Genomic DNA, 13,755 nt, shown 5'->3' with positions numbered 1-13,755 from the left:
GTCCTTTAGTCACTACCTGAAGCCAGGCACGAGTAAGTGCCAGAGCTAAAGAGCAATTTTGCCTCTGCACAGGCGGAGAGAGAACAGCCTGGTCAGTCGGAAGAGCTTCGTCAATGTTGATGAACTCCAGGTTGCTGTTTCTCGCCGATGATCGCTCTTTGAGAACAGCAGTGACTTCCGGTAGCTGGAAGCTTGAGAAGGCTAAGCTTCCTGACTTGAAAATCCCCGACTTATGCCAGGCTATATTTTCAATGGTTGGTCCAAGTAGGTGCACATGGTCCATCGAAACAGATGTCACAGCTGTCACTATTGGACATTGGACGACGTTAGTAGCGTCAAATTCCCCTCCCATATGAGCCTCATAAATCGCTCCATCCACTTCTTCGGTGAGGAAGACATGATATGAGAGTAGGGTCAGCAGCTGCAAATATCTAGGAATATCCAATAGAGGTGTTGCTCGCTCAGGGAGCTTCTCCCAAATCTCGAAGAACCTCCTTGTAAACAACTCTTTTGATATTGGTTCACCGTTAATTTGAATCCTTTCGCGGATATCCTTCATATGGGGTGAAGTGTAGAGCCCGATTTTTCTAGGGTAGCCGCTAATTCTCCTATGAGATATCAGCAGTGAGGAGGTGAAACAACAGGTGCTGCCTTTTCCTTTCGTGCCCGACACATGAATGATTTTAAGGTCGGCAAGATGATCAACCTACGCTTTTACCTTAGCGAGATTTCTTCGTTGATAAGGATGAACTGGGGTATACCGAGTAACCAATACGTTCGAGCCATTTCAACATGTCGTCCGAGCCACGCATGTCATCTATACTCTGTCTCTCGCCCATCTTCCTTCCACTCTTCCTTCCATTGAGATGCTGGAGTGCTGACTGCGGCGCCTGAGCGAAAAGATCCAGGAACTGGTCTCAACTTACTTCGTAGCTCCTCTCCATTTAGAACAATTCGATGTTGTTTCCGGTAAGGAGATGGTAATCTGACGAAAGATAGGATTCAAAGGGATTTGAACGAACGGATCGGGCGCATGTATCGGGCCAAAATTAAGTCAGGTGGTATTTTCGCTTTGAAGTTGTGATGACATGTGTGCAACACCGCCCCTCACTAGACCTGGCGTGCCTACAGTGGGGTGCAATAGGTTTGAATACACCACGTGACCCCAAGCTTTTTAGTGTAGCGCCGGTGCTGAACCGTCGACCGCGCTAACCGAAGAGAGCATTTACGGCTTTACTGTGAAAATAGTATAGGGTGCTAATCTTACCCGTTGGGTTAGCACAGTCGACGGTTCAGCACCGGCGCTAGAGTGTAAATGCGCGATCAATCCATCTCCAGCGCATATGTCCTCCCTGCCCAGCCTCCCGGCATGTCACTCACACTCCACCAGTCGTGTGATTCGCAGTTCTACAGGGCTGCACTGCGCGGCCCAGTTCTCCGTGTAGAGATTGTAAAAGTCTCCGCTGAGACATTGCCAGAATGTGGTCGACGCGCCTAGTGCTAAGGTCATTACGCCTTCTAGTGGTGCAGCATCGTTGCCATCACCACCATTGCCATTGCTGTCGTTTTCGTTGTCGCTCTCTTCGTCTCCGCCTTGTTGTGGTGAAGTCGAGACCGCAGCGCTCGACACCGCACAGGCGCTCCATCCGGAGGTGTAGATGGCGCCTGATTGGGGAGGACCGTCGAACTGGAATTGATAGTTTGACGCGATGTAGCCTGTGCGATTGAGGCCGTCGTAGAGGTTGTTGTCTTGGAGGTGCAGTCTCAGGGTGGAGTTTGTGAGGCAGGAGACGAGCGACAGTCTGGTAGGGATTTCATCCGTGGTGGCTGTGGAACGAGATGGTGATGGTGCTGATACTGATACTGATGGCGAAGGTGTGGTGTTGCTAACTGGAATAGTGGTATAGAGAACCGTATTGAAATAACTGGAAAATGCAGATCCTGGCTTTATTGCGACTGTTGTTGGATCGGGTGTCGGCGAGGTCAATATCCTCGAGATCCCACAAGCTTGCTCAATCACGGAAGGGGGTTTGCTGAAAACAGCTGCGGCTGACAAGGGAGGGAACGGTAAAGGAGAGCTCGAACATATTGTGACTGTTGCTGTCGAGCCAGCTTGTACATTGGTGGCCATGGGCCCTTGGATCTGCCCATCACCGATCTGCGTCACTGGTGGGAGGATTGCCACCGGAGGTGAAGGCGGAGTCGAAGCCGTTTCTATGCTGATGGACACTGTGTGCATCCCGCCTTGTACTTGTCCGTCATCGATTTGGTCGACCGTGCCGACCGTGAATATCGCGGCAGGAGGCTGTTGCCGCCTCTGCAATGTCTGCGATGGCCTCGGCGATGAAGAAGGCAGGGATATGTTGATGACTGCGATGCCGAAGACAGACGGAAAAGAGCCCGTGCATCCCGGTGGAGGAGGTAAGGGGGGGGTTATGAATGCTGTGACGGCTTGTCGTGGTGATATGGGTGAAGCGTATATGAGGGCGACAAAACCAATTAAAAGATTCGAGGCGACTCTCATCGTTCAGACCAAAGTACGAACGGTGGCGTGATGTTCCAGGTGCTGATGTCTCCGTATCCGAAGCTGTTTGCTGTAGATCGGGAACAACCTCGCCCATACTCCGTACAATCTGTTGATATACTCATCTTAAGCACAGTCCATCGACCGACCTCCCGCGGACAGGCGGGTTGGGAGCGCCCAGATCCATGACGAGGCCGAATGTGGGCTCGTGCGGCTTCAGCAAATCCTTCGAGAAATGTCAATGCTCTTGCACTTGACCGCGGGTCACAACAACCCCAGGCTGAGCGACGAGGCTGACGAGTTCCAGGAGGTGGCCGGGGTGGCCGCCACGTCCAAGCATGTCCATTATTGGCAGCTTACTGATGGCTTTGGATGCGTAGATGGCCCATTGCTTGACCGTAGCTCGGACCGACCACGACCGCCTTCACCGAGGGCACTAGTCCGTATTTGGTGAACCTCGGTTGAATGGGTCAAGGGGAAAATGACCTCCGCATGGAGAGGAGGAGGATCGACGGTGCTATGATGGCTCGACTCGTAATTCCAAACACCAGAGCTTTTTGCCATTTACCTCTTATCGGTGTTGGCTCTCATCATCTGTGGTAATCATTGCTGATATTCTGACGCGCCCGTCCACCTTCCGATCCTGAGCAGGAGAACAGCTGCGCGATCCCGCCGTACCACGTAACCCTTGTTCGCTGACTGGGCTGACTACTTCTTACTTCGGTACTCTCGGCCGCGTCGACCGTACATATACCAAATTCCTCGAAGTTGGCCTCTTCTTATTCCAAAGTTGGTCACGTCGCAGTCATGTCCAGCAGTGAAGCCGCCAATCCAGACCCCAGCGTCGTCCCTCAGAATCCTACCGAGGCGAAGGGTGATGTTGAACCCTTCAAGCCGGGCCAGATTCCGGCGTTGAGCAAGGTCCCCAGTGAAGTCAAAACTACCATCTCAAAAGCCGACGAGATCTTGATCCGTATCAGCAAGTATGCGACCCTGACGTTTGAGATGCTGGGGCAGAAAGGGTGCACTGACACGTGGGAAACAGGTTGATCAAGACCACCGCGGGCTTGGGCGCAGCTCTCTCGACCTTAAACTATGCCATCTACCTTGCGGCCTACCTGCATGCGAACGCGCCGACACGCGCTGCGCTCGTCGCATATATATCCCGGCTCATCGGTCGCACGCCTCAGAAGCTCCCAGCCGGTGTCCTCACCCCCGCCGCGCCCACCTCGTTCCTGACTCCACTCGGAGCCTTGATCTCCGATACTCGCACCTCGCTGCGCTTGACGGGCCTCATTCCTTTATACATATGGCTGAAAACACTCCTGTCCAAGAAGTCGTCCAAGGAGATGGATCCGGCCCTTCACCGTATTGCGCTGGTGCAGTGTGCCGGCTACCTTGGGTTTCAGGCCATGGAGAACGTCTACCACCTGGCCGGCAAGGGCGTCGTGCCCCTGACAGTCGTCGAGAAGCGTGGGGGGGTGGCTAAATGGGTTGCCTGGAGCTGTCGCGCGTGGACCGTAGGCGTGGCCAGCGACTTCCTCCGCCTCTGGCGCGAGGCCGAGATCAACAAGGAGAAGCGACAGAGCCAGTCGGCACAGGAGCAAGAAGACTTTGACCGCAAATGGTGGAACGAGTTCATGGTGGCGGCATATTGGATGCCAGTTGCAATCCACTACAGCCTGTACCCCGCTGGCATTCCAGGCATGAACACTGGCTTGGTCGGCTTCTTCGGTCTGATGGCTGGGCTGAACAACTTCAGGAATCAATGGGCTGCCACGGCTTGAGCGTGGCGAGGGACAAGCGCGGGTCAAGCTGGTTCCCAGTCGTGTTGGTGGTTATCTGAATTATATCCCAGCACTGGTCATTTGCACATGGTATTGCGCACATGGCATTCATTGTCTCCATAGTCGTCAGAGTTTGGTAGCAAAATGGGGCCATTTGTACGCACACATTTTCTGCCTGGAAAACTGTGACTTTGCGATATCAACTCCAGTGTAATTTGCGGCGACAGTCACATAGCTGCTCGTACGCCTCTTCACCTGACCAGCCTCTTCTGCCAATTGGCACACGACATGGCCTCGACGCTCGATACCTTCGCGCCTGAGCCCGGGATTCGCTGTGACTTCGGTGTATTTCCTGAACGGGGAAGACGGCAATCATTCTCGACATCCAAGTCTTAACCACCTTGCGTCTTACACCCTCGCCGCTGCAATAACATGACGGGCATACTGCAATGTCGCGTGAGCAATGGAAACGCTCTGCATGAATCCTCAGCATGCGCCTTTCTTCCCTTCCTCCTTGTGCGGATGCTTTGATGACGCGATGCCGGATGAGCCACATCTCACAAAGCTCTCAAGCAGGGCACCGTCCTGCGCTGCTCATGGCCGAGATGCAGCGAAAGGAAGGAGAATGACTGCGGGCAATCAGTCGAACCTCGCATGCTATACCTGTAGGAAGTCAGACTCACCTCAGATCGGTGCAAGACACGCCTCGTCGCTAACAATGAAGTAGACGCAAGGTCAAATGGTTCGTCCAAGCACACAGTGGCCAGCGCTTGTACTGCCCACTGGATACAGCTACTAATATTCGCCTCTGCATATAGCGACAAGACGCTGCCGAATTGCATCGTCTGCACCCGAAATGGCCAACCGTGCTGCTATCCGAATGTCCAGCATAAGCCGGGCCCGAAACTTGGTACGTAGATATGCTTCGCCCTGAGTACGAATGATCGGGTGTCTAACGACTGAGATGTCCTCGACAGGCTCGCATTCGGCCAAACATCGCAAGCGGTCTTCCTGGCGTTCCACTACTGACTCCGTGAACCATGACGACGACGACATCATCCAGGCCCCTGCCCAGACCGCAACGAGGAATCAACGAGTCCAGCACTCGCCACCCGCGTTCTTTCGCGACGCTGAAAGTACCACTGGATCCGCCGCCTCGAGTCCAGAATCCACCACAGCACAGTCGTGGGTCTTTCATCATTTCCACGAGAACCAGTCATACACTATTTCGCCGCTTCCGCCGTCAGAGCCCGCGGTACCCAAAGACTCTCTATTCTACAGAGCCCCCTCACAGAACAACATGATGTCCATCTGTCAAGCGCTCGGACTGTCGCGGCAAAGGCTGTCTGCGTTGTAAGAGCCGGATGTATTGTTTTTACGCGACGTCTGCTAACATCTCGTCTAGCATCCGCACGTATTTCGACAACATGACCTTTCTGTCTCTATTCCATAGGCCAACATTTGACACTACAGTCTACAGTACGGTCGAACTCGGTGTCGCATCTGCCCTAGTTGCGGCCATGTGCGCCTTCGCCGCTCACTACATGGAGCCAGCACAATCAGGAGAGCGAGAGGGACCTCATGCCGGGAGATCAGAATCAATGTTCACTCCAAGTCGATTCTATAAACTTGCTCGTGCGACCATCCACGATCAGCTCGATCGATGTGGTGATAGCAGACCTCCCTTGGCTCTCCTTCAAGCCTATGTCCTGATTACATTCTACGAAATGACCATATCCGCTCGAGGCCGGGCTTGGAGGTCCTTGGGGGTCTGCGTCCGCATTGCGCATGAATTGGAACTCCACTTGACGGATGCAATGCTGCAGGGAAAATCAATCAAAGAACAAAGCTCTCTGGCACAGGCAGGCTCGTGGCGTCAGAGTGAGGAACAACGGCGAGTTTGGTGGGCATTATACGAGCTTGACATCTTCGCTTCTACTGTACGACGGCGCCCTGCGTCTATACACGCAGGCGAACACGCTGTGCTTCTGCCAGTAAACGACGCAAGTTGGTTTGAAGGCAATCATCAGGCAAGCTGCTTCCTGGATCCTGATCCCCTCCATCGTACGCGGAAGCTCCTGGAAAGCGGGAATACGAGTGGAAAGGCGTGGTATCTTGTCGTAAACTCACTGGTCCATGACGCACACACGACCGCGAATCCCACTGCGCATTGCGATCGCATGGCCTCGAGGCAGGATATGGGCATGTCGTCTGGCAGAACGGGCCCCGAACCAGTCGACGAACGGAAGCTGGCAGTCTTGGATGACTTCCTTCTATATTTCAAAACCGTACTACCGAAGCATCTAGCTTACGAAGGCGACTATTTGACATTTTCCATCTCTTCCGCATACGGCGGTCGATCCGCGAGCCAAGATTGCGACGTACAACTCATTCATGCCATGCTTCACTTGGGGAAATTGATGGTGTTTCATCACTTCTGCGGCCAGAAAAATGCTACACGACTTTCTGGAGACGAAGACCTCGCTGATTGCCTCTCATTGAATCAACCATCGGTGAGCGAGAGGCTTCGAGAAACCCTCGGCTTCACGAATGATCAGATCGCTTGGGACAGATATCTTGGAGCGGCAGAAGAAATCATGCGTGTTATCCGAAACGCCTCTCCCAATCATATCCGATACGGTCATCCGCTCCTAGCGAGCACGTTCTGGATCGCCGCGGCGACCCAGATCTTCAAGAAAACATTCGCGAGAGACGACGCCGCCCAGGAACTGGCACAATCCAACTTTGACCTCCTCAGGCTTACTCTCGATCACAGTCACAGATTCTGGCACACTTCCGATCTGATGGTCAAGAACATTGACACCCTGGATAAGCGACTTGCTGAGCTGAAGGCCAGATTGACTGGAGCGCAGCAAGGCGCCCTTCGCGCCCCAATAGGGTCTGCAGAGACGGAACTTTCTCAGAGTAAAATCCGTCACTCCACTACCACCATGCGACTCCCTTCCTTGGACCAAAGCGATACCTTGGCCAGCAGCTCGCGTGACAACGTGCTACCAACTGTATTCGACTGCGGTGGGGGAGGCCATTATCAGATGGACCCGGGGGCTCCGGCAGACATTGACAAACCGAACGACAGTGAGCTACACGCTTTCATGTACGATTTCTGTGGCGATAACTGGGACGTTTGGGGCCAAGAGCTGGCAGACTTCTTCCCGTCAACATTGGCAGCCACCTGATATTTTGCAACAGTCTGAAAGTGTAGGCTACACGAATCCTCTGCTGACGGTTCGCCGAGCTCAATGATCACAATATTCACCATAAAAGGACTAAAGTCTGAAAGTGTAGGCTGGACGGATCCTTTGCTGACTTTCCTCCGAGCTCAATAATTCGCGATATTCACGATAAAAGCACATTTGGAAAGCAAGCTTGGAGATAAGTTGTGTGCTTGAATGCTCGTTGGCACTAGCAACGGCGACCGGGTAGTTATACATCAGATCTCTGGATGCATGCTCAAGAACTCCCCGAGTCCAATCGACTTGACATCCGGACACAGCTTGTTGTCCAGCTTGCTCATCATGGTCTTCTGCGACATCTGATGTATCTGGTAAGTATATCCCATCCACAGCCAGAACCTGGACAAGCCCAACTCCTGCTGACTAGCGGCGGCAGTCTTCTTCAGGTCCTCGGCGGTCCCTTGACGTTCGAGCCGAACAGCGACACCCTTCTCCTTCTCATAGATGGCTGCAATCTCCTTGATGCTGTACTCCCAGCTGCAGTACCGGTACACACCCGGCTCGCGAGCCTCGTCGCAAACCAAAGCCGCGGTGAACTCGGCCGCCTCTTGTTCCGTGGTGATCTGCCATTTCTCGTCTCCAGTGCCCCAATACTCGGCCTTGGGTGCACCGTTGTTGGAATCCCACACGCCGTGCGTGGCAGGATTGAAGACCCCATGTTCAGGCAGGGAGAAGAAGGTCTCGGCGAAGAATCCGATGAAGATGTAGAACGGTTTGATGGTGGACGACATGGCCAATTGGCGCTGCGTGGCGAGGAACAAGTCATAGTAGACAATGTCCCCCCAGTCGAGCGCGGTCCAGTCAAGGTTCCACGCGGAGGGCATGAACCGCTGTTGCGCGCGCCAGACAAGAACAAATTAATACCAAGGTTCAGCAAAGAGGCGCCCGCGCCATCGTCCGAAGAGGGGGCCTCAGATAACTCACTGATATGCCTTGTTCCTCCATCAGTCGCACAAGCAGCAGTTGACCCTCCAGCACCAGTTCCGGCACGGGTCCATACGCACATATGACGGCGTCGACACCCTGAAGCGCCTTTCTGATGGCAGGCACGTCGTGCCACGCCTCCATATCGTGGAAGCTTTCCAGAAGTTGCAATTTCCCGGCAGCCATCTTCGACTTGTGCCTGGCTAGGCCGCGCACTTGGGCTCCCCGCTGCCGAAGGGGTTCGATCAGTTTTTGGCCGATATTGCCAGTGACTCCGACGATGAGAATCAGCATTGTGGGGGTCTTTGGTGGTGGATTGTGGAGCTCAAAGCGTTTCGACGTGCAGCAAGGGCAAGGGATTGTCGGTTCATGCGAAGTCAGAAAGTCTCCCCGTCAAAATAGCCAACTTCAAGAGATCATGAGCAGAGCAGAGCAGAGTACCTAGTCCAGTCTCGATGATTTCCAGCAACTCCAAGGACTGATAATGAGGAGAACGAGGGAGTTGTACCTTAGGGCAGATGTCCATGGTACTGTATGCGACATGCGACATGTGACCGGACCGACCGCCTGAGATCGGTCTAATTATTGAGTCAATCAATTAATCAACCAGTTCATCAATTGACCACCACTTGCTCTCCTTTCTCAGGTGGATGCTAGGTCCCAACCTCGGTGATCTGTCTCTCTCCCACCGGGCCGTTTTTCGCTGCTTCTGCTGCTGCTTCTCCACGCACCACCGAAGCTTCCCACCGAGCGGAGTCCCCACGGGGTCAACCCAGGGGTGGATGGATGGATGGATGGATGGATGGATGGACGGAAGGTGGCGTTCGATCATTGTGTGTAACTCGTTCTCGTACTAGGAGGACTGGCTCAGCCGGAACCGGCCCAGTGCCCGATCCGGCAGATTCGTGTGTTCACGTCGTCGGTCCCCCCCCGATCATCCACGTTCATCGAAACACTGTGACTTGACTTGCCTATGTACTCCGTAGGTATGTGCCCATTTTTCGCGGTTCGTGGTGTTTTCAACTATACCTACAGAGTCTGGAGGACAGTACAGTAACCAGCCAGCCAGCCAGCCAGACGGAGCTCCTGTCGCTCTCCTGCTCGACTGCTCGACTGCTCGGCTGCTCGAATTGGTCGTACGGCCTCCCGCTTGCTCGGATCAGAAAAGCTCCCCTTACCGTACTATACTCTTCCCTACTGTCTTCCTTGCTCGATTCTGCTCCCCTCTTCTGTTCTCTCTCGGTCAAATTTCGATCCCAGAGACATACATACATACATACATACATACATACATACATACATACATACATACATACATACATACATACATACATACATACATACATACATACACACTGTATGTAGCGCGACGTGGGTAACATTGACTAGGCCGGTGATCAACCGTTTGAAACCAGCGGAACGACTGCCGTTGATGACAAACTTGGTATATCCCTAGAGATGCAATGCCTACCTGCACCTCCTCACGGCGCTTGTACTTGTAGAATCTGGCGGATTGGATCTGGGTCCTACATGACCTGCCCGGTAAATCCACATCTACAGCACAGTACAGTACTGTTACCGTCCTCTCGTACAGAATATGGTCGCTGATGGTTGGGCCGGCCCCGTTCTCACAACAGGCGCGCACATATAATCATGACTCGTACGCGGAGCTCCGCCGCATATACATCGTTGGTGACTATTTGCGGTCCATCCTTGCGACGGTGCTGTTCTCTGTCTCGAGGGTCCAGGGCGCCTCATCGCCAAAACTGACCTTTTCGGTACCGTAATCACCTCCACTTGTACCTGCACTCGCCCCCGCCGGTGTATACGGATAGTACTCCGACTTCCCGCCGCGACGGAGGGTGTTCGAAGGCCTTTCCTCTATGCGGACCTCTAGGAGTGATGCGGTGCACGACGCGTAATGCTGGTGTGCGCCGCTGTGCGATGCGGTAATGACTCGACAAAATTTCCGCGGACAGGGAGAGTCATGCACACTGCGCATGCATGCATATACATGAACATAAGCATGAGGATGAGCATCAGAGATGCACATACCGTCATCGGCAACGTCGTCCAACTCGTACGTGACACAGCACGGACTTGCATCGGCGACCGGGCCAGGGTCCGTCAGAACAGAATCATAGTATAGGATGTGCATTTTGTGGCTGGGCTGGCTGAACGAAGCCAGTAAGCTTCAGGTTATGGAATTGGGGTCGCGCAGGAAACATACATATCTTACAGTACAGTATTCTCTTAGTCATGATGCAGCTCGGTTGTCAACGTCGGTCTATTTGACGGGATAAATTTGTTCGGCCTCACCTTTTCGACGGGATTGAATTCGGCCGCCAATGCCGCGCCTGCTTTACTGGGACTTTGATAGTGATGGCCAGGTGCCTGTGATTGATGCCATCGTTGGTTGGCTGGGGTAGTCTTGATCACGACAATACCCCGTGCAGGACGTGGCATCGATTGGGCACTACCACTGCAGCCAGACGTTGCCATGCCATATAAGAGCTGAGGCCCGTGCAGAGTGGCATGCTACCAGCACAGGACCTGGTCTTCTCGGATGGTCCGAATCTTCGTGGCGAGAAACTGGCCCGTTCAACCACAATGCCAGGATATCTGATCAAGAACGGACGGGTCCTGATCTGGGGCAAGGACAGGAAGTCATCATTTCCTCAAGTGGATATTCTCGTGGAGGGACAACGAATTTCTCAGATCGGCCCCAACCTCGACGTCCAAGATCCGGGAATCGAGATCATTGATGCGACCGGGTATATCGTGACTCCGGGGTTTGTCGATGGGCATCGACACGTCTTTCAATCCCAGCTTCGCTCCACTGTCAGCAACCATACACTCCTCGAGTATTGTGCCCACCTCCTTCAGGGACGGATGGTCTTCCTAGACGCCGACGACATGTACCTCTCGCAGCTATCGGGTCTTGCAGAAGCCATCTCCAGCGGTGTCACGACGGTCATGGACCACTCTCACGTGGTGACGACCCCAGAGCGGGCCGAGCGCTGCATTCAAGCTACGGTCGAGTCCGGGATTAGAAGCGTTTATTGCGCCTCTCCATTCGCTATTCCCACCTCCCTCAACCCCATGAAGCTGCCCGACATGACGATCCGGCACAAGGAGCAAATGGAGCTGTTCAAATCTCTCCTGAAACAACAGCCTCTAGGCGGACAGGCAAATGACGGACGCCTCACCCTCGGCCTGGGCTTCGATACCATGCACTGGATTCCCGAGGACGAGGCCCGTGAGATTCTAACCTTTGTCAAGGAGAACGACGTCCCCGTGACCATGCATGACGTGCCGCGGTACAATCTTCCTAGTCTGGCCTTTCTGCGTGACAAGTCCATGCCCCTGCCGGCGCAAGTCACCTTCTCTCACACGTGCGAACCCACCGCGGAGGACATCCAATTCGTCAAGGACAATCAGATTGGCGTCGTCGCCACGCCGGAATCGGAGATGGCAATGTCCCATGGGATTCCCTCGGCGTTCGACTTCTACAGGACGCCGGGCTGCCGGATCGGGCTGGGGATCGATTCTCCCGCCATCTCGTCTGGTGATCTCTTCTTCCAGATGCGTCTCGTGCTGCAACAGCAGCGAATGCGCCAGAACGCGACCTACCACGCGCGGGGGAAGCTGCCGGACCTCGTACCCGCCTGGACGGACGACGTGCTCTACATGGCAACTCTCGGGGGCGCGGCCGCAATCCACTTGGAAGATGAGGTCGGTAGTCTCGAAGTGGGCAAGTTCGCGGATATCGTCCTCATCAAGAGGGATTCGCCGTCCATGGTGGGAGCGGTCGATCTAGGCGCGGCGCTGGTAACGCATGCGGCTGCCTCGGACGTGGATACCGTGCTGATCAACGGCGAGATGGTCAAACGCAAGGGCAAACTGCTGAGGGTGGATTGGGACGACTTGAAGGGTAAACTACAAAACAGCAGAGAGGTGTTGGAGAGACGGTTTGAGAAGGTGGATTGGGAGTGGAACAAGAATGATTTGAAAGATTTATGGCATGTGAGGAACGTGATGGAGTGAGGAAGAGTGAGAAAGAGTGAGAAAATGTGAGGCGGTTGAAGACCGCGACGAGGAACGCGACAAGTCACGTGACACATGCTGTGGCCTTGCCTTCCAGTGTTAAGCGGCAGCTCCTTCCTTAAGCTTAAGGCATGAGCTTAAATGCTTGTTGACGTCATTGTCCCTGACGATTTTGGATTCACCTGCACGGGGCTTGAGGCAGCTGTTACGCTAACGAAAGTGAGTGTCAGCTCGTGTTCGGCCTCATACTCGTATTTCCGACCTAGGTTGGTCACCCAAGAGGATAGAATCTACCAAGTGTCCGTGTTCCTTACATAGTATGGTGGCAGCCTCGCCGAGACTCCGGTCATCGGAGGGGCGAAGTGTGCGGCCTTGCTTGATGACAGTACGAGGTAAGGCTTGAAGTCTCGCTTTGTCGTGGTGTCGAGGAAGACAACAACGGGCCCCTTGGAGAAGCATTAGAAAGACGTTAAATCTGTGGCAATGCAGACTCATCTACTTGTTACCCACTTTCCATTTCCTGAAACATATCGCCGGAAGTCCGAAGCCCATCAGTCTCCCACCTGATGCCACTCCTGCTCTTTCAAAATCTAAAGACGCTGGATCCCTGGTGTGGACCCCCACGTAAACCACCTCCTATCGCTTGATCCTGGCATGCTCCAACGCCGGTTGTCGACGGCCAAGTCACTTTCCGCTTCTGCATCGCGGTCTTGACGACACTTGGTTCCCAGCTATACCGAGGTCGGGTATCGCTATTTCCGGGCACCGAGGAAATAGCTGTGGTCCGTGGCTTAGCTAAGTGGTCGCCATATCAAGCATTACGGCTGTGTCTGAAACTGGAACCAACAGCTACCGAAAGGTCCGTTCCAGTCCACGTGCTTGCCGCTATTGGTGGAAGAGGAGTATTTGGCAGAAGTAAGCCCAGATCCAACGGCCACCGCTTACGAGTAGGCACGGTCAATCTTTGGAGGATGCGAGCAACACCGTCCGGGCAGGGATGACTGTTCTCGGCGCGCAATCCCTAATCGCTAGCCGCTAGGGTTCTCGTCTTACCGGCTACTGGGGAGCTTCCGAGAAAGGAGACCTGAAGCGTGAAGAGGGGGTGAACTGCTGGGGCCAGCGCCTTGGCCTTGGACACAGTCGATCAAAAAAACCTGCGGTCTTGAGATCCACGAGAGTTCAACAAAACGAAAAGGACCGGTTACCACTTCTTCCCATT

At 54.0% G+C, this 13,755-nt stretch overlaps 6 protein-coding genes across 6 annotated transcripts; 3 read left to right on the top strand and 3 right to left on the bottom strand.

The window, feature by feature from the left end:
• Positions 1–306: 306 nt before the first annotated feature.
• G647_07072 (uncharacterized protein) lies at positions 307–399 on the bottom strand (the record flags this gene model as incomplete). Its single annotated transcript, XM_008731389.1, has 1 exon — positions 307–399. One exon carries the CDS (start codon positions 397–399, stop codon positions 307–309), a length of 93 nt encoding a protein of 30 aa, XP_008729611.1.
• Positions 400–1,372: 973 nt separating this feature from the next.
• On the bottom strand, positions 1,373–2,524 carry G647_07071 (uncharacterized protein; the record flags this gene model as incomplete). The annotated part of the gene is made up of 1 exon (XM_008731388.1): positions 1,373–2,524. One exon carries the CDS (start codon positions 2,522–2,524, stop codon positions 1,373–1,375), a length of 1,152 nt encoding a protein of 383 aa, XP_008729610.1.
• Positions 2,525–3,331: 807 nt separating this feature from the next.
• On the top strand, positions 3,332–4,311 carry G647_07070 (uncharacterized protein; the record flags this gene model as incomplete). The annotated part of the gene is made up of 2 exons (XM_008731387.1): positions 3,332–3,507; positions 3,570–4,311. The coding sequence occupies 2 exons, from the start codon at positions 3,332–3,334 to the stop codon at positions 4,309–4,311; spliced, it is 918 nt and encodes a 305-aa protein (XP_008729609.1).
• A 964-nt stretch (positions 4,312–5,275) lies between these two features.
• On the top strand, positions 5,276–7,508 carry G647_07069 (uncharacterized protein; the record flags this gene model as incomplete). The annotated part of the gene is made up of 2 exons (XM_008731386.1): positions 5,276–5,664; positions 5,717–7,508. 2 exons carry the CDS (start codon positions 5,276–5,278, stop codon positions 7,506–7,508), a joined length of 2,181 nt encoding a protein of 726 aa, XP_008729608.1.
• A 254-nt stretch (positions 7,509–7,762) lies between these two features.
• On the bottom strand, positions 7,763–8,783 carry G647_07068 (uncharacterized protein; the record flags this gene model as incomplete). Its single annotated transcript, XM_008731385.1, has 2 exons — positions 7,763–8,395; positions 8,490–8,783. The coding sequence occupies 2 exons, from the start codon at positions 8,781–8,783 to the stop codon at positions 7,763–7,765; spliced, it is 927 nt and encodes a 308-aa protein (XP_008729607.1).
• Positions 8,784–11,099: 2,316 nt separating this feature from the next.
• On the top strand, positions 11,100–12,536 carry G647_07067 (uncharacterized protein; the record flags this gene model as incomplete). Its single annotated transcript, XM_008731384.1, has 1 exon — positions 11,100–12,536. The coding sequence occupies one exon, from the start codon at positions 11,100–11,102 to the stop codon at positions 12,534–12,536; it is 1,437 nt and encodes a 478-aa protein (XP_008729606.1).
• Positions 12,537–13,755: the final 1,219 nt, after the last annotated feature.

Source organism: Cladophialophora carrionii, assembly GCF_000365165.1.
Source record: "Cladophialophora carrionii CBS 160.54 unplaced genomic scaffold supercont1.6, whole genome shotgun sequence".
Classification (NCBI taxonomy): Eukaryota; Fungi; Ascomycota; class Eurotiomycetes; order Chaetothyriales; family Herpotrichiellaceae; genus Cladophialophora; species Cladophialophora carrionii.
This window is presented reverse-complemented; position numbering and strand designations above follow the sequence as displayed.